The sequence below is a fragment of the Microcebus murinus genome, chromosome 23, assembly GCF_040939455.1.
Source record: "Microcebus murinus isolate Inina chromosome 23, M.murinus_Inina_mat1.0, whole genome shotgun sequence".
Lineage (NCBI taxonomy): Eukaryota > Metazoa > Chordata > Mammalia > Primates > Cheirogaleidae > Microcebus > Microcebus murinus.
This window is the reverse complement of record NC_134126.1, coordinates 28,041,316-28,060,629: the sequence shown is the minus strand read 5'-3', so window position 1 is coordinate 28,060,629 and position 19,314 is coordinate 28,041,316. Positions and strand designations below refer to the sequence as shown.

Here is a 19,314-nt window from a genome sequence, read left to right as displayed (position 1 = left end):
AAGGAACCAGGACTCCTGGGGACAATGGCTGGTGCCACACATGGGGCTGACGGGGGCAAGGTAGGCGGGAAAAGCCCACAGGAGCCAACTGGAAGGTCACTCACTGGCTAAAGACAGGGTGCTGTGAGCATTTTAAAAGCTACAGCAAGTTGAAACAGATGGCATACGTTTAAAATCCACTGGCAGGCCGGGCGCAGTGGCTCACGCCTGTAATCCTAGCACTCTGGGAGGCCGAGGCGGGCGGATAGCTCGAGGTCAGGAGTTCGAAACCAACCTGAGTGAGAGTGAGACCCTGTCTCTATTATAAATAGAAAGAAATTAATTGGCCAACTAATATATATATAGAAAAAAGTAGCAGGGCATGGTGGCGCATGCTTGTAGTCCCAGCTACTCGGGAGGCTGAGGCAGGAGGATTGCTTGAGCCCAGGAGATTGAGGTTGCCGTGAGCTAGGCTAGCGCCATGGCATTCACTCTAGCCTGGGCAACAGAGTGAGACTCTGTTTCAAAAAATAAAATAAAATCCACTGGCATTTACGCTAGCACCAACTCATTCCGAAAACTGGTAAAGAAAGGGAAACAAAACCCCAGTGGTTGTCGTCTCTTATCGTTGATGAGGAAAGGTTATGTTTGACAGGATTCCAGCTGACAAACACAGAAGGAATAGACAGAATCAGAAAAACCCCTGTTCTGCAACCCCCAATGCTAGCGTGCGTCTCAGCAATGACCACCGGCGGCTGCTGAAACCGTCAGGTGAAACGCCAAAGGGACCTTTGTCGTGGGCGGTTAAGGCCGAGATTCCAAACTGACTCAGTGGTGCTAACGTGAGCAACAGGGAGGAGCCAGGCTCCCCTGCCCCAGGGGGGACTCAGCGGGAAGTCCCCAGCACCACCTATAGAGTGTTCTCATCACAAAGCGAGGCCTCCAGAGCCAATCCCATTTCATAGGAAAGGCGGGCTCCCAGAACGCGCTAGATGAACCTCTGGATTTCAACCCGGACAATTCCCAACGTGGGAAAGGCTACAGATGAAGAAGAGACTTAAGAGACATTTCAATTAAAATGCTATTTGTGGGTCCTTGTTTACATCCTGACACAAACAAGCCAACTGTAAACAACAACAACAACAACAACGACAAAAACAAAAAACCAGCCAAACATGTGTGAGACAATGGGAGACGCATCTGAATATTGACTGCATATTTAAGGATCTTTGACGTATTTGGGGACAAAATGATGCTATAGTTGGAATTCGCTTCAAAATAATCCAGGTGTAGTAGTGAGAGGGGCTGGAGAGAGGAGGAGCAGGCGGCACTGTGGATAAAACAGGCCTGGCCGCGTGTGGACAGGTTGTCCAGCCTGGGTGGAGACGTGCAGGGATTTATTGTGCTGTCACCTCTGCTTGTCCATGTTTGGGGATTCCCATAATAAAAAGTTAACAAATCAATTAAACATATGAACATACAATTGAATTCTTGCATCACGATGGTGGTGGGGACGGCATGTATGGGTGGAGTGTGTGTGAGGCTGTGCGTGTGTGTGTTAGGGCGTGTTCTCACGCTCTGTTTGGTCCTGGTTCATGCTGTACCTCTGGGAACAGCAGCATTCGGTGGAAAACAGCTTTTTGGCATGTAAAGCATGCTGCAACCTAACAGGCCCAAGGAGCGGCAGACAGGCAGGCAGAGACACAGGGGCCCTACTTAGGGGACCGCGGGGGCCAGGCCCACACGGTTATTCCCACGGTCAAAGACGGAGTAAAACTGTCGGATGAAGACATCCCCCAGGATCCAGAGGGGCCCATATGGAGGCTCGATATCAAGTCCTTGAAAGCCACTGATGCAGAACTCCATTCCATCCACGAAGTCCTGGGGTTGAGAACAAGCATGTAAATGACATACAGGGGAAGAAGGAAGTAGTGCTGCCTAGAGGCTGTCCTGTGTGGTTGTGCTGGCTGCACTGAATGGCCTTGGACAGCTGGTGGCTTCCTCCATTCTGGTTGGTGGGGTCTTCCTACCACTTAAAACCCCACTACCTCAGTCTTCTCAATGAAGTGGTTTTTTTGCACAAGTTCATTCATTTGGGCAGGGGCAGAACTGTTGATCTGTTACACTCCCCCACCCCGACCCCCTCCTCCTCCCCACCCCTCCCCCTCCCCCACCATTTTACTACTGGAACCTATTGCTGGCTGGAAGAACAAAAAATTTGGTGCTAGAAGACCTTGATTTAAATTCTGGTGTCTTTAGCTTCTAGCAGAGCTCATTTTAATTTTTTTAAGAGAGAGAGATTGCTCTGTAAGTGGCTAGCCGTGGCTGTTTTCTTGTTGACGTTCTGGGAGGAAACCATTGGGTAATCCCTTTTAGATAAAAGGCAGGCAGGCATCCCTTGTTCCACGAGAAGAGCCTAACCTCCCCCAACCTTCATTTCTAGCTTGGCAAAGACCTGTGCTCTGCCCGGCAGGTGTGGGCTTTCCAACAACCGTGTGAGCTTTGAGGCTGCTGATGAAGGCGTGGGGAAATTCGCAGAGGACTCGAGGAGCCCTCTCGAGAGGAAGGGAATAACACACGGGAGTCGTTAGGGCGTCCCTGGTGGGCTGGGCTGGCTCTGATTGAAATCCCTGGCGGGAAAGGACCATGCAGGCGCCATGTTGGCCACAGGGAAGGGCGTGGCCATCAGCAGGGACTGAGGTGGGAGAGGGCGGCAGAGAGGGTGCTGGGGAGGGGACGCTGTACAGACTGACAACCAGGGCTCCGTCTGAACGTCCTGCCGGTCCCCAGAGTGGTGTGCACAGTGGCGGGAGGCTTGGGGGCTTACCGTGAAGCTGTGTTTTAAAGCAAGCATTTGGTTTTCTTTGGAGTGTCTGTTTCTATTTGGTGGCTTTGGGAAGGAGCTGATGGAGATCAAGGCGTGGGGGACAAGGCTAAAGCCCAGGGACTACACCTTTGTGACTCTATTCTGGCTCAGTCACCCCAACCCTGTGGGGGACTCTTGGTGAAATCAGCACATTCACATGTGCTGCCAAAGAACTGCAATACAGGCCGGGCGAGGTGGCTCACGCCTGTAATCGCAGCACTCTGGGAGGAGGCGGGCAGATTGCTCAAGGTCAGGAGTTCAAAACCAGCCTGAGCAAGATCAAGACCCCGTCTCTACTAACAATAGAAAGAGATTAATTGGCCAACTAATATATATAGAAAAAATGAGCCAGGCATGGTGGCGCATGCCTGTAGTCCCAGCTACTCGGGAGGCTGAGGCAGCAGGATTGCTTGAGCCCAGGAGTTTGAGGTTGCTGTGAGCTAGGCTGCCACCACGGCACTCACTCTAGCCTGGGCAGCAAAGGGAGACTCTGTCTCAAAAAAAAAAAAAAATTAAAATTGAAAAAAAAGAAGAAATATAACCTTACTCTCTACCCCTCCCTAAACAGCTCACATCCTGAACCGTTCATTTATCTCTCTGAGTCTCAATATCCCCATCTGCAAAATGGGTCAGTGACGTCTCCAGTCTGAGTTGGTGGCTGAGGGCATTTAAAAAATGCCCTCCTTAAATGGCCCGCCTGAAGCTCACTGCTGATCACGGCAGAACTGGAAACTGGAACTAGCCCGGTGGTCTTTCCAGAGGGACCGCCACGTCAGAGCAGGACGGGGTGGGAGGGGGCCCGGGGAGGGGAAGCGCGAGTGCAGGGGACTGTTTGGAAAGAGGAAGCTGCGGGCAGGCGCAGGGGGAGCCCTGGCACTCGCAGAAGAAGGAAGCGGCCCTTACCAGCAGGGTGTAGACAGCTGGCTTGAGGGTGTAGGGGACGGCATTGATGGTGAAGGTGACATCCGGCATCACGCTGAGGTTGGCACATTCCACTGCGTACTAAAGCACCACACGGAGGCTCCGTTTAGAGGCTCCCCGTGTCCCAAGAGCAGGGCTGGCTCTCCCGCCCCCACCCCTCCCCACCGCGGGCAGGCACTCACCTCCCCGTCCACGGGGGCTGCCCCGATGGCCTTCTGTAGCTCCTTGATCTTGTCGGAAGGGCCGGTGATGAGGGAGGTCCCTGTGTCCACAATGGCCTGGCAGCCCTCGGGGCAGAACAGCACAGAGCCCCCCACCTGGATGCTGGGGACAGAGGTCGCGGTCAGCCCGGCCCTCTGATCCCAGGCAACGCCTGCTCCATGCATGTCGGGTTCCTTAGGACATGGGCCACATTTCCCTCCCCTGGAGGGCTGCTCGGTTTTCTGGACGGGTATCTTTAGTAAGAAATGCAGTTACTTCTTGAACCAGTACGTACACACAGCCACACACAGTTGAAGCGCATGCTGGCATTTTCTATTGTATTCTATTCCATTAAAAAATGTAGGTCATGATCTTCTAAAATGCTGCCATGACCCACAGATAGGTAAACCTCTACAGGTTGAAAAACCCTCAGTAGACAGTAACCATCTGGGCTTTTTGTTTCTTTACTTCTGCATTCCTAATGCCTGGCACCTTGCAGGAACTCAATCTCGGCTGAATTGAAACTTGAATTGCACGTCTTTGAGCTCCTGCGCCGTCTAGCTGGGCACCAGGTAAGTAGCAGCACCTAGTCCCACTTCCCCAGTGGCTCCAGGCTCAGTTTCCATGCCACCCCCTCTGTGAAACGCTTTGAGGCTTCTTCGGATAGAAGCGGTCCTTGCCCTATCTGCTGGGCCGCTGTGGTGGCACCTCTGTTGGAGCCCTGACCACCTTCCACTTTACATGACAGCAATTCGTATGGGGGTCTTATCTCCTGTGTAAGCTTTGTGAGGGCAGAATCTGAGTCCGATTCACCTTCGCATTCCCCACGCCACTCAGCCCTTGCCTCGCGTGTTAACGTCAAAGCACGAAGGGCAGCAGGCTGCTTGTTGGTGTTCACGCCTGTCGGATTGAAGGCCCACCTCGGGTACGAGGAAGGAAGCTGTGGCTGCCGCCCTGGTTACCGATGCCCCTTCCTGCAGCTTTGCTCTGCACTTCCAGACCCGCAGCCCACACAGCCAGCTCCCAGCATCCTATCCTGGCGGCCAGCAGTCTCGATCGGAGTTGTGCCTGTCACGAGTTCATCCACCACACTGTGACCGCTTCGTGGAGGGTACTCACTTGTCCAGTGCAATCTGCCAGTAGCCTTGCTTGGTGACGGGGACCCAGTTCAGGCTCCCGGAGAAATGGGCGTGGTCGTAGCCTCCGAAAATCAGCTCGCTCCCTGCACCGCCCTCGGGGTCACTGCATGGAGAGAGAGAGGAAAGTTGTCTTTTAGGAAGGGCTTCGGGAAAGCCCTGGAGGTGAGCCTCAGCTTGGACCCTTTGCTTCGCGGTCTGGTGGCTCGCACCGGGAGCCTGGCAGGCAGGAACATCAGCCTGGGCTTGGGGACCAGGACTTGTCACGACTGCAGGCTGATTAGTCTGGACCTTTTGGGCACAAGGATAGAAACAGCTCCGTTCAACACTTTGTGAATATCCTCCTGCTTCTTGGATAGAAAGGTTACAGAGGTGGGAAATGGGGGCAATAGGTCTGGTCGTTTAGAACCAAGGCCAGGGCTGTCCCTGGTGTGTGCACACTGTAGGACTTGAACCCCACCCCCTAAAAAGATACCTTTTCCCAAAATAACTTCCCCACTATGGCTGTGGTGGTACCTGGAGTGTCTGCGTCACTCACTCTTTTGTGTTAAGGCAAAGAGATTAATTTGGATGTATGGTGACTTACTAGAGCTTGTATATTTACTTATTTTCATTCGTATTGATTTCTCAGATTCTGTTCTGGCACCTAGCAGGATTCTAGAGACATAGGACACAAAACGGGTTCATTTTCAGGAGGAAAAGGATCACAAAAATAGAAAATGTCAAGGCACTGCAAGTCAGGGTAGTAAAGGGAGGAGAGAACTGAGTATCTGCAGGAGTGCTAGGAAAGTGGTCTTAGACAGGGAGCAGGGAAAGGGACTGGCATTTGTTGCTGGCCCCCGGGCAAGGCCCTGTGTGCTGGGGTTTCGCCCACCTGAACTTACTGAACCCCCACCCAGTGTCCACCTGAGGACACTGAGCCTCAGCGAGATGAAGCAAAAGTAAGTGGCAGGATTTAAATCCAGGCCAGACCGACTGCAAAGCCCCTGCAGCAAAAGTGAAGCAAAAGTAAGTGACAGGATTTAAATCCAGGCCAGACCGACTGCAAAGCCGACTGCAAAGTTCCCGTCGCAGCCCGCTTCTGCCAGGCTGGGGCTGCAGGAAGCTCTGGGGGGGGAAGCAGAGGTGGACAGACAACCTGCCTCTCTGACGCACAGCTCTGCCCAGGCCTGGTCCCAGCGGTGGGCAGGGGGGCTGGAGAGGAAGCCGGCTTGACGAGGACACTCAGGGCCCTCCCAAAATGGGGTGAGTGAGTCAAAGAAGTCAGAAATCTCCTTCCTGTGTAAGGAGGAAGGTAAGACTATCCTCCCGAGACCCCAGGCAAGAGTGTCTAGAGGCAGATGAGCCCACGACCTTTTCCGACTACGATAGGCAATTTTAAAGAAAATTAAAATATGCATGCCATAATTTACCATCTCACCTATTTTTGAGGCTACAGCTCAGTAGTGCTGGGCACGTTCACATTGTCGTCCAGCCCATCTCCAGAACTTTTTCGCTTTGCAGAACTGAAACTCTAAACCCATTAGACAGGAACTGCCCACTGGCCTCTCAGACTTAGGCTCTGCCAATCACCGTTCTACTTTCTGTCTGGGAATTTGACTCCTCTAGGTCCCTCAGATAAGTGGAATCATATAGTGTTTGTCCTTTTGTGACTGGCTTATTTCACGTAGCATAATGTTCTCAAGTTTCATCTATGTTGTGGTACGTCAGAGTTTCCTTCCTTTTTAAGGCTGAGTAATATTCCATTGTCTGAATATACCACATTTTGTTTGTCCATCTAATGTACATGCAATTATTTTATTGTCAGCTTAATTTTTAATTTGTTTCTGCTTCTCTTCCCTACCTCACCTCCCTTGCCCACTGCAGGGACTGTCCTTCTTCTTTCCTTTTGTCCCCAGTGTTCAGCATCATGCTCAGCATATATTATAATAGGAGCTCGATATTTATTGACAGCATAAATGAATAGCCAATCCCAGAGAGTCCTTAAATTAAACCCAGTGTGGTAGAGTTTACAAAGTGCTTTTCACAACTACTTTGTGAAGCAAATCCCGCTCCCTCCGTATTCAGAGAGGTTAAGTGTTTTGCCCGAGATCACACAGCTGGTAATAGGCCAACCAAGAGATCCACGCCAGGTCTTTTGGCTGCTAAGTCCAGTGCACCATGTTGTCTCCCTGTAGTCTTAAGTGGCCTTAGGGTGTGACAGGACTTACCTGCTCATGTAGACGGAAAACATCGGTAGATCCACCACATTCTGAGCCATCATGTTGTCGAACACTGGGGTCACCCCTCCCACAGCCAGGGACGGGTACCCCAGGCCCAGAATTCCATCAAATTCGGCATCCACAAAGGTCCTGCCTGGCTCCGTGACACTTTCTCCAAACTGCTGGCCAGCCACGGTCAGCCCTTCCACCTGGCAGGAGAAAGCCCACGGGAGAGTTGCAACGCTGGCAAAGGGTCTCGGATTCCTAGATTTTCCTCTGACCAGAAGCTAATTCTTCTCCTTCTCTACCTTCCTTGATTAAATGGGCACGAAGATTTTTGCCATATTCCCAAGAAACAGGATATCCCAACCCAGAAGGCCCTTTGTGCACCTGCCAATCTTATACCCCTACTCAAGAGTAATGTGTCTTCATGAGCTCACAGCCTCAGGTGAAAAAAAAATATATTTTTAAATATAATTTTAAAAAACTAAAAAAAAAAGAGTAATGTGTCTCCTGACTTCTAATAGCATGTATTCGTTTTGCCTGTTTTTGAATTTTACATAAATGGAATCATCTAGGATGAACTCTTTTGTTTTTAACATCTGTCACTCAACATTGTGCTTTTTGCATGCTATTGCAATTTTTTGTAATTTGTTTATTCTTATTAGGATTCCATGATTTAAACATTTCACCATTATTTATCTATTCTACCACTGATGGATATTTGAGTTGTGTCCTTTATTTGACTATTACTAGTAGTGCTGCTTGTACATGTCTTTTGTTGAACACATGTATGTATTTCTGTTGGATATGTATACGACTAGGAGGAAAATTGCTAGATCATAGGGTATACAAGTGTTCCGCTCGAGTAAATACTGCCAAAGATTTTTCCAAAGTGACGGTACAAATCAATGTTTCCACTACCAATCATTTGAGAATTATCATTGCTCCATGTCCTCACCAACACTGGGTATTGCCTATCTTTTCCATTTTAATCTTCTAGTGGATATGCAGAGGGTTACACTGTGGTTTTAATTTGCATTTCCTGATGACTAATGAAATTGGACATTTGGATATCCTCTTTTATGAAGTGGGTTGTCTGCGTTTTTCTTGTTGATTGGTAGGAGTTCTTTATATATTTGGAATCGAGTCCTTTGTTGGTGTTACAAAAATCTTCTCCCACACTTTGGGTGGAATTTTTATTCTCTTAATGGTGTCTTTTGATGAACAGAAGACATGCATTTTAATGCAGTCAAACTTATAAAATATTTCCCTTTCCAATGCTCGTCAGGACTAGGTCACCTCTATTTCCCCCAAGGCCGAGGCATATATTGCTGCCTATAAACCTGCATGAAGTCCCCAGGCAGGGCCAGGACTCTTCTGGTTCTCTGTGCCCACATTTGTCTGATGCCATAGTTCTCGGAGCCATAGGACCTTTGGTCAGAGGGAGTTTAAGGAGTAGCTCACGAGCTCAGCACTGATGTTGGGCTTTGTTTTGACATCTGGGATCCCGCCTTGTCTCTGAGGCTGGACTCCCATTTCAAAATACTTTGTCCCCTGATATCAATAACTGAGTCCCTATCTTGCCCCTGGCTTGGCCTTCCAGATGGAGGCCTGGGGACCGGTGCTCCAGCCACCAGGCTCGGTGGCACCCTGGGTGCTGCTCTCTGCGGGAGTCGCCCTCAACCTGCCCCTCTAGGGCCCAGCACGCCGGGCAGACCAGCCCACTGCTGCCACTCCCTCTTGCCTCCAGAAACTTCCCCCTCCCCCTGTTTCCACCTGTTCCTGAGGCAGGTTTTAAACCTGAGACCACTGATCCATGTTCTGTCTTCCAAGCTTCTGGCCGAGAGAGGAAAGAGGAAGAAACTGCACTCACAGAGACTTGGTCCTCTCCGATGATCCCGGACAAGCTCCCGGTTCCATACTGGATGGAGAACTGCTGCCCCGGCTGGCTGTAGGTGCTGGACTGGGAAGGGTGGAACTTGGCATGTGTCTCTGGAAGACAAGGGTGCTGCTCTTGCCTCGGCCATTGGCTCCCTCTTCGTCCCGGCCCTGACGCCCCCCCAGCCCCAGAGCCTCGGGGTCTCTTCCCTCAGCTCCGAACACCGAGTGGGGGCCCCTAGAAAGGCCAGCCGCCACGGCCCTGCCTGGTGAGCAGCTCCATTTCCCTCTAGCCTAATTCCCTCTAATTCCCTCTAATTCCCTCTAATGCCCTCCAATTCCCTCTAGCCGGGCGTGGCTTAATTGGAAACCAAACAGTTGTCCCTGGGCAAACCCAATTGTCCGCAATGACCTCATGAGGCACACCCAGATAAGTGCCATTTATCAGGCGCCAGCCGCAATCTCTGCCACCCAGCGTGGGTCAGAGCTTGGCTTTCAAAAGAAACTCCGGGGTAAACCATTGCCACCCCGGGAAATTACCCCCAACTCTTTGCCCAATCTGTGGACATCAAGCCCTGGGGTCTGCTGAGACAGAGTGTCTCTGGAACTTGTCCTGTACCAACCAAGACATCTTTTTTTTAAGCTTCTTCTTTTTCCAATCCTCATCAAAACCCCTGAATTACCTCTGGCCGAATGGACCCACCTGGCCCATCGTGTCCCACCAGCCCCTGCTCTGGTGCCTGGGAGACAGGCTACCAGGTCTCCTTGAAGCAGGTGGACAGTCTGCCCTAGAACCTGACCCCGCGCCACCTGCCCAGAAATAGCCAATCCAATGGAACTTCCTCTGCATTCCTTGGGGTGTTCTGAAGGAAGTGAGTCAGTGTGTCAAAGATTTCTCTTTTATGTGGCTGAGTTTCACCCTATTAATTCTGACCACTATGGAAGTTGCTCTCTTGGATAGTGGCCAAATTTTAATTCTCTCCTTGGCCCAGCCCTGTTTCTGCTGTCAGCCGTCGCAGGGCAGACTCAGAGATGGGGAGGGGAAGCTGGCGTGGCAGGGGTGGCCAGTTTCGGGAACCCCAGCCTCCCCGGCCCCCGGTGTGCCACTCCTTGCCGGCCCCACTTACTGCAGGCCTGGCTGGTGCAGTACACGGAGGGGACCCAGAGATTGGAGGAGCCGGTGTCGAAGATGACGGTGAAGTTCTGCGGCGGGGAGCCGATGGAGATGGTGCCGAAGTATTCTACCTGCAAGGGAGGCAGAGAGGGAAGGAGGCTGTGGGTGGGGGAGGGACAAGGGTGCTCCCCAGAGGGCCAGCACCTGGGCTGGTACAGACGAGAGCGCGCAGAGCCTGGGAAGTGGCAAGGTGGGAGATAAAAGGCCAAAGGAGCAGAGACAGGGCCATGAGGGAGCAAATCATCAAATCAAGCCCCCGCCTGCTTCTTCGTTTGATCTCACTTGCACTATCCTGATTCTCATAATTACATTGCCAGCAAGGCCAGGAGGAGGTAACACCTGATTCTGCGGATCAGGGGGCTGGGAGAGGCTGGGCGTCTCGTCTCGGGCCACGCAGCCAGCAAGCTGCCCAGCCCAGAGCAGAAGCAGGGCCTTCCCCGCGGGATGCCTGTCACCCTCCCTGCTTTCCGCCAGCAGGGAGCTCTACATGTTGGGGCCCACTGGGGCCTGCTTAGCCCAGTCCACGGGGACCCCGGGGATCAGTCCGTGTGGGTCATCCAAGTGAAGAAATCCGCCACGGCCGTCAAGGCTGCCCAAGTGGCTTTGGCCCTGCCCCGAGGCTGAGCCTCCTCCCTCCGCAGCCCGCAGCCGCCTCCCCGGGATGCCTCACATCCAGGTAGTTGATGAGGGGCTCCTTGGTGCTCTGGTCCACTGAGCAGGACTCCGTGTACTGGGTCATGTCCAGATTCTGGGATTTCCAGAACTCAGAGAGCTGACTCCGAGCCCGCAGCTTCTTCCGGAGGGACGGATGCCTCCTGAGGGGCGCCCTGCAGACAAAGCCCGCGTGAGGAGGAGGTGCACTTGTGCCTCCCTCGTGTCCCCTCCCCTCCTCCCGTCCCACGTCTTCAGGGGTTAACTAGAGGTGGCACAGGAGGGGGCCCGCAAGGCAGTAGCTGGGGTATGACCGGAATCGGTGGCCTCTGCCGCCCCCCTGCCCAGGCTCATCTCTGCCCCGTGCACTCTCAGATCCTAGGGCGGGCATGCCCCCCCTGCAGACAGGCTCTGAGATCTCTAGGGAGATGGGAGATGTAGGGCAGTCTGCAGTTTTGCATGAACCCCTTGAAGGGCTGCTTTAGAGGGACAGAGAAATTCCTGAGGACAGCGATGGTCAGTCCCTTAGGGAAGAACTTGGGAGCTTTGAGCGACAAAGCACAACTGCAGCTCCTGCCCTCTGGGCAAGTGAGAAGCTCCCGGGGACCTGAGCCGGCACCTCCACTGCTGGTGGAGGCGGGGGTGGGGGGATGCCTTGTCATCGCCCAGCCGATATTAAGGCTGCACTCAAGGTGACCACTCCGTAAACCTGCATGGATTCATGCAAGCTCTCAGCGTCTTCTCCCCTTCCTTTCCCGTCGGCTTCCCTCTCCCAGGGCAGCCCTCAGCTGGGGGCCAGGGGACTGCGCCCGCTGAACACAATGCCCGGGAGGTGGCTCACCTGTGAAGTGACCCGTGGGCCTGCCCCAGGTCCAGGAGCACCAGCAACGAAAGAAGGAGCGTTTTCATTGTGCGTCTGAACAGCAGCTTCGTCCTCCCCTCTTCTTCCTCCTCTCTCCCCCAGCGCGGTGGGACTGGCTCTGCGGTGGGACTGGCTCTGCGGTGGGACTGGCTCTGCGGTGGGACTGGCTCTGCGGTGGGACTGGCTCTGCGGTGGGACTGGCTCTGCGGGACTGCAGACCTGCCCTGCCCAGCCCCGCCTGGGGGCTGATGATAAGGTCCTGGAGTCATTAGCCAGGCCCAGAGTAAACAGCGCGTGGGGCGTTCCCCCTCCACCCCGCCATCTCTTCCCCTCCCACAAGGGGAGCCTGCGTCTGGGGTGACAACTTGGGGTTCCGCGCCCCTCTGGGCATGAGAGGGTCGACCCAGGCTCAGCTTCCGCCAGGGCCTTGGCAACTACCCTTGCCCAAGAAACCCCGTGTTAATCGAGACAGCGGCGTGTCCCCGCACACTGGGAGCCGCCCTACTGAACTGTTCCCACAGGTGTCCGGTGGAAGGCTTGGGAGGGGTGGAAGCTGGATTGTCACCTTTGGGTCTGGAATAGGCGCCCGTATTAGGGTGCTGGGGCTGCCGCAGCAAAGCACCACACACTGGGTGGCTTAAACAACAAAAATTTCATTTTTTCTCCATTCTGGAGCCTGGAAGTCCAAGATCAAGGTGTTGGCAGGGTTGGTTCTTCTGAGGCCTCTCTCCTTGGCTTGTGGATGCCGCCTTCTCTCCGGGTCCTCACATCGCTCTTCCCGCTCGCTGCATGTGCCTGTGTCCAGACTTTCTCTTCTCCCTGTTGGAGTCGGCCTACCCTAATGACCTCGTTTCATCTTAATACCCCTTTAAGGCCCCTCTCTCCAAATACAGTCACATGCTGAGGTCCTAGGGGGCAGGACTGCAGCATATGGATTTTGGGGGGACACAGTTCATCCCTTAACAGTGCCCAGGGACCACGGGATCTTCAGTCTGTCAAGTGGGACTAAGGGCCGGGCGCGGTGGCTCACGCCTGTAATCCTAGCACTCTGGGAGGCCAAGGTGGGTGGATCGCTCGAGGTCAGGAGTTCGAAACCAGCCTGAGCAAGAGCGAGACCCCCGTCTCTACTAAAAAAATAAAAAGAAATTAATTGGCCAACTAATATATATAAAAAAATTAGCCAGGCATGGTGGCGCATGTCTGTAGTCCCAGCTACTCGGAAGGCTGAGGCAGGAGGATTGCTTGAGCCCAGAAGTTTGAGGTTGCTGTGAGCTAGGCTGACGCCACAGCACTCACTATAGCCTGGGCAACAAAGCGAGACCCTGTCTCAAAAAATAAATAAATAAATAAAAGTGGGACTAAGGAGAGGGGGGCCTCAGGCCTTAGTTATCCTGTGTGAAGCCCACTCACCATCAGCCCATGTCTGTGGGTGTGCGCCTTCTAAGCAGAGGGTGTCTCAGGAGGGGGTGGAGGGGGGAAGGGAAGGAAAACCCTTCCTGACCCTGACTCAAGTTAATTGGACCCTCTGAGCCAGGGCAGCTGAGGTCACCACCACTGTCACACGTGCCAGTGTGTCCAGAGGGCACTGGCTCTGAAGCAGGAAGTGGGTGGCCTGGGTTTAGGTTAGCTCTGCCCTGACCGGCTAGTGTTCTGGCAAATCTCTTAGCTGCTGTGGGCTTCTTAACTCCACCTCTGAAGGTCAGGAAGCAAGTAAACCTGGAGTGTGGGACTAAGGCAAACCCTCCCTTGGGTCCCCAAAAATGTGAAAAAGACATCAAAAAGACTTGAGCAACAACCTAGACCTTTGACTTCTGACCCCAAGGCAACAAAGCCTCTTTAGTATTTACCCATCTCCTAGGAGGCTGCCTCTTGACCTTTCGCTGGAGGGAGAGGTCTACTCCCAGAAGGGCAGCCTGGGTCAGACTGGGTAGAAGTTGAGATAACTTGTTTTAGTACTGCGCTCCGCCATGGTGTGCCCATACTTGCCTAACTTGCCTAACCAGCAGGTACCTTAGTTTTGCCATCTGACAAATACCCTGCCTGTCACCAGTGGATTTTTAAGGAGGATTAAATATACAAAATAAGCCATTTTATTGTGTTCTGCTTTATTGTGCTTGGCAGATACTGCATTTTTTTTTTTTTTTTTTTTTTACAAATTGAAGGTTTATGGCAACTCTGTGTCAAGCCAGTCTATTGGCACCCTTTTCCCAACAGCGTGTGCTCACTTCTTGTCTCTGTATCACATTTTGGTAATTGTCGCAATATTTCAAACTTTTTCACTATTGTTATATTTATTATGGTGATCTGTGATTGATGATCTTTGATGTAGCTAAGATCATTGATGATGTTGTTTGGCTACGCTAAAGAACAGATTTTTTTAGTAGACAAAACAGCCTTCTATTGGAAGAAGATGCCATTTAGGACTTTTATAACTAGAGAGGAGGAGTCGATGCCTGGCTTCAAAGCTTCAAAACTTCAAAGGACAGGCTGATTCTCTTGTTAGGGGCTAATGCAGCTGGTGGCTTTAAGTTGCAGCTGATGCTCATTTATCCTTCTGAACATCCTTAAGAATTATGCTAAATCTTCTCTGCCTGTGCTCTATCATTGGCACAACAGAGCTTGGATGACAGCACATCTGTTTACGGCATGGTTTACTGAATATTTTAAGCCCACTGTTAAGACCTACTGCTCAGAAAAAAAGATTCCTTTCCAAATATTATTGCTCATTGACAATGCACCTGGTCGCCCAAGAGCTCCGAGGGAGATGTAGAAGGAGGTTAATGTTTTCATGCCTGCTAACACAACATCCATTCTGAAGCCCACAGATCAAGGAGTAATTTGGACTTTGGGGTCTTACTATGTAAGAAATACACTTCACAAGGTTATAGCTGCCATGGAGAGTGATTCCTCTGATGGATCTGTGAAGAGTGAATTGAAAACCTTCTGGAAAGGATTCACCATTTTAGATACTATTAAGAACATCCACGATTCATGGGAGAAGGTCAAAACATTCACATTAACAGGAGTCTGAAAAAGTGGATTCCAGCTCTCATGGATGACTTTGAGGGGTTCGGGACTTCAGTGGAAGAAGTAACTGCAGCTGTGATGGAAATGGCAAGAGAGCTAGAATTAGAAGCAGAGCCTGAAGATGTGATTACATTGCTGCAATCTCATGATAAACGAGAACGGATGAGGAGTTGCTTCTTATGGACGAGCAAAGAAAGTGGTTTCTTAAAATGGAAACTACTGCTGGCGAGGATGCTGGGAACATTGTGGAAATGACAACAAAGGATTCAGACTGTTAACAATTCATTGTCAACAATTTCATTGTTGTCTTATTTTAAGAAATTGCCACAGCTGCTCCATCCTTCACAACCACCACCCTGATCAGTCAGCAGGACCCTGATAGAGGCAGGACCCTCCACCAGCAAAAAGATTATGACTCACTGAAGGCTCAGATGAATGCTAGCATTTTTAAGCAATAAAATATTTTTAATGGCAGGCCGAGGTGGCTCACGCCTGTAATCCTAGCACTCTGGGAGGCCGAAGCGGGTGGATTGCTCAAGGTCAGGAGTTCGAAACCAGCCTGAGCAAGAGCGAGACCCCGTCTCTACTAAAAATAGAAAGAAATTAATTGGACAACTAAAAATATATAGAAAATATTAGCCAGGCGTGGTGGTGCATGCCTGTAGTCCCAGCTACTCGGGAGGCTGAGGCAGGAGGATCACTTGAGCCCAGGAGTTTGAGGTTGCTGTGAGGTAGGCTGACATCATGGAACTCTAGCCCAGGCAACAGAGTGAGACTCTGTCTCAAAAAAAAATATTTTCAATGAGGATATGTACATTGTGTTTTTAGACATAATTCTATGGCATACTTAATAGACTAAAGTAGAATGTAAACATAACTTTCATATGCACTGGGAAACCAAAAACTTTGTGTGGCTTGTTTTAGTGCAATATTCACTTTATTGTGCTGGTCTGGAACCAAACCCACACCATCTCTGAGGTATGCCTATATGTGGAAGTACTTTGAAAACTATAACATGTACTAGGGACTGAAGATAGTCGTTATAAAAACTGTGCACTGAAAGGCTTATTACAGACCCTCAAGGTAAACCCACTTATAGAGCAGATGGGAGAACTGAGGAACAGAGGAGCAAAGTGACTGACCCAAGACCATGTGGTTGGTTCATATAATGGCAGAGCTAGGGTTAGGACCCAGGCTGCCTAACTTCTAGTGCAGCCATCTTTCTGCTACGGAATTATAACATCACTATCACTGAACTGGTTTTTTTGTTTTGTTTTGTTTTTTGAGATAGTGTCTCATGCTGTACCCAGGCTGGAGTGCAGTGGTGTCATCATAACTCACAGCAACCTCCAACTCCTGGGCTCGAGCGATCTTCCTGCCTCGGCCTCCTTAGTAGCTGGGACTACAGGTGCCCGCCACCTTGTCCGGCTAATTTTTCTATTTTTTTGTAGAGACAGGGTCTCTCGATTGCCCTGGTCTCAAGCTCCTGACCTCAAGCAATGCTTCTGCCTCAGCCTCCCAAAGTGAACTGCTGAAATGAGCATAAACCGTAACCTCTGTCTCCTTTTCCATCTTCCAGACCTTTCCTCACACTGAGAAGGGTTGGCTGGCCTAGGCTTGAAAACTATGCTGATTGGCCGGAGCAGCTGTGGGCTGCCTGGCCACCGAGCGGGGCTGACACGGCCCGACTGCCTGCAAGGAGCCCCAGGGTCTGGCTAGCATTTGGAAGGCTTGACTAAGGTTAGGAGCAAGAGCGTGGGATGTTTGTTAGAGCTCGTGGGATCCGTTTTCTCCAGAAACACCAGGAACCAAAACAGACTGCAGATTCCTGGCTCCTCCCAGCCAGAATGGAACACCGCTGTGGACAATGAGGACATTTTCTAGGGAACAAAAGCCCTTGGGCGTGTACCTGCCAGTGTGTGCGTGTGTCTTGTGAGAAAAGGGCGAGGGAGGATCATTTGGGGTAAAACGGTACCACGTTTTTGTAGGCAAAAAGGAGGCATAATCTAGGCAATGGATCCAGTCTCTCAGCCATGGGAGAGGGTCTCTGGGGAGAGAGAGGGACCCTCAGGAATGTGGCTTGGAGGTTTCGTCTGTTTGCAGAATGTTGGAAAGCTGTTGGTGGCGACACTACCTAAGTCAACCTCTCCTTTCTGGAGCTTCAGCTTCTAGAAGGTGAATTAATGATGAGAGGACAGTTGCTCGGTGCTCTGTGGAATCAACTGTATTGGGGCTTGAGAGCTCCCAGGACAGAGTGTGTTCCTGTGAGACACGAGCTGGCTCCTGATCAGAGGGACGGGGCCTCCAGGAAGCCCTCCATGATTCCCTCCAGGAAGCCCTCTAGGATGCCCTCCAGGAAGCCCTCCAGGATGCCCTCCAGGGGGCCCTGGCTCTGGCAACTGGAAAATGTCCCAATGCCTTTTGGTTTGAAGTTAATAAATGAGGGAAAATCCATGCATGATACTGTGTGCGTACAGCAGAAAGAGGGCTGAGATGGGACGCCTGGACCTCTTTTTGTCTCTGCCACTCACTGGCCATATGACTGCAGACAAATCACTTCTCTCTGAGTCTAGTCTCCTTGTCTATAAAATAAAGAAAGAGGTTGGCTTGGGTGATAACAACAAGGAACACGTTAGGGACATAAACCGCGTGGCAGGCTCTGAGCTAAGGGACTTATAAGCATTCAGCTCCTTCAAATGTCCTTTGAAGGACCTTTGAAGGAGCTGTTCAAATGTCCTTCAAATGTCAAACCCTATCAGGTAGGTATTATTTTTAAGCCCATTTTACACATGAGATAACTGAGGCACAGAGGGTTCAAGTGGCTTGCATAAGGTGCTGTAGCCGGGACCCAAACCTAGGTTTGCCTGGCTCCGAAGCGGGTATTCTTACCCATCGCGCTGTATTGGATGATCTCTAAGGTCTAACATTTTAGAATTTCTTTCTGGAAAAGAAAATTGGGTTTGGGGGAAAGAAGGAGAAGGGGAAAGAGAGAAAGAAGAATTCCCTGCATAGTGAAAAATTTGAGGCCTTTTAATATAAGAAGAGACGAGTGTGTGCAGTGTGGGGTGTGGAGTGTGGAGATGCGTGATGAGAAATCTTCGCACTGCGTAATCTTTGCAGACATTTTCTCTTGCACCTTCAGGAAGCCTCTGGGCCAGGATCATTGCTGCATTGCTGACAGGTGCAAAATCCTCCCATGCACTCTACTGGTCCCTCCCACACACTGAATTATGGAAAAAATAAAAGTTTAAAGTGATCAAACCCTCTGTTTATTCCTAAAAGAGAGCACCTGGCACTAAACGCTTACTTTTCCTGTGTCTGATCTGCTTTGGTTTGTCAGAGCCTCTCGTTTTCATGCAACAGTAAATAAGAAGGATCCAAAGTCTCTAGCATCTCACCACGTCAAGAATTCAATTGCTCTGAGTCATTTCTCAAACCCCCAGCAATTCTATTGCAGAAGAGTGCCTTTCAGACCAGAATTTGCGACAGCACCGTCAGCAGAGGGCGCAGGCGTTGGGGAAGTTTCTCACCTGAATACCGCGGCTGTGTGTGTGTGTGTGTGTGTGTGTGTGTGGTGTGTGCACACCTGTGCATGTGTCCCTGTACCCGTAAGTGGGAGGAGCAGATCATGCCTAGGGCTTGCCAGAGAGGAGCCCTGACGCCACCAACTTCTGCGCTCGCTACTGAGCCCAGCTTTGAAAGCGGAAAAAGCAAGGTTTGGCTTCCAGCTCTGCCACTGAACAGACGATTGCATGACATCAGGGATGTGTGGAAGCCTCAGTTTCCTCCACTACAGAAAAGGAAGGATGCCTTCCTCGCCGGCAGTTGTGAGGTTTCCGTGAGACCATGCTTGGGACGAGTGCTTTCTGTGCGTCACCCGGCCCAGTGCTTGACGCGGAGTGAGCCCTCAGTCTAGGTACCCTGGCCAAAGCACATGTGCCAGGGCCAGTGTCTGACACTGACTGAGTTCCCACTTTATGCCACACACTGCTCTAAGTGCTTTAAATGTAATCAGCAGGAGGCTCAGAGAGGTAAAGCAATTTGCCTGAGGCCACACAGCCAGTAATGATGGAACCAGGCTCAAGCCCAGGAAGTCTCTCTCCAAAGTCTGTGATCTTAAACCACCTCAGCTGCCATGTATAGCTCACATGTATGTTATTGTATATGTTAACAGACTGAAATACATACTGAAGGTTGTTCACCCTTTATGGGCATTTTAATTGTTCAGGAACACTACTGAGGCTTCTACCTGTCCTCGGTTCTTACTCTGCAATCAAGGGCTCAGCCATTAAAGGCTAGATAATAAAAATACTCTCCAACCCTCAGTTTCCTTATCTGTAAAAATGAGGTTGTTAGAATAATTAAATAAAAGCATACGTGAAAAACGCACGACCTATAGTAAGCGTTCAAAAATA

General features: G+C 51.1%; 1 protein-coding gene across 1 annotated transcript; it reads right to left on the bottom strand.

Annotated features, from left to right (window-relative positions):
- Positions 1-1,042: 1,042 nt before the first annotated feature.
- Positions 1,043-12,054, bottom strand: CTSE (cathepsin E). The gene is made up of 9 exons (XM_012760986.3): positions 11,852-12,054; positions 11,030-11,186; positions 10,313-10,430; positions 9,181-9,299; positions 7,314-7,513; positions 5,087-5,209; positions 3,949-4,090; positions 3,749-3,847; positions 1,043-1,860 (listed from the first exon to the last, which is right to left on the bottom strand). The coding sequence occupies exons 1-9, from the start codon at positions 11,917-11,919 to the stop codon at positions 1,696-1,698; spliced, it is 1,191 nt and encodes a 396-aa protein (XP_012616440.2). The 5' UTR covers positions 11,920-12,054; the 3' UTR covers positions 1,043-1,695.
- Between the last annotated feature and the right edge of the window lie 7,260 nt (positions 12,055-19,314).

Coding starts and splice junctions, on each gene's coding strand:
- CTSE (XM_012760986.3), bottom strand. CDS start 11,919: ATGAAAACGCTCCTTCTTTCGTTGCTGGTGCTCCTGGACCTGGGGCAG. Junction 10,431..11,029: donor CCCTCATCAACTACCTGGAT/GTGAGGCATCCC, acceptor CCTCCCTTGCAG/GTAGAATACTTCGGCACCAT. Junction 7,514..9,180: donor TCGGAGAGGACCAAGTCTCT/GTGAGTGCAGTT, acceptor TTCTCCTGCCAG/GTGGAAGGGCTGACCGTGGC.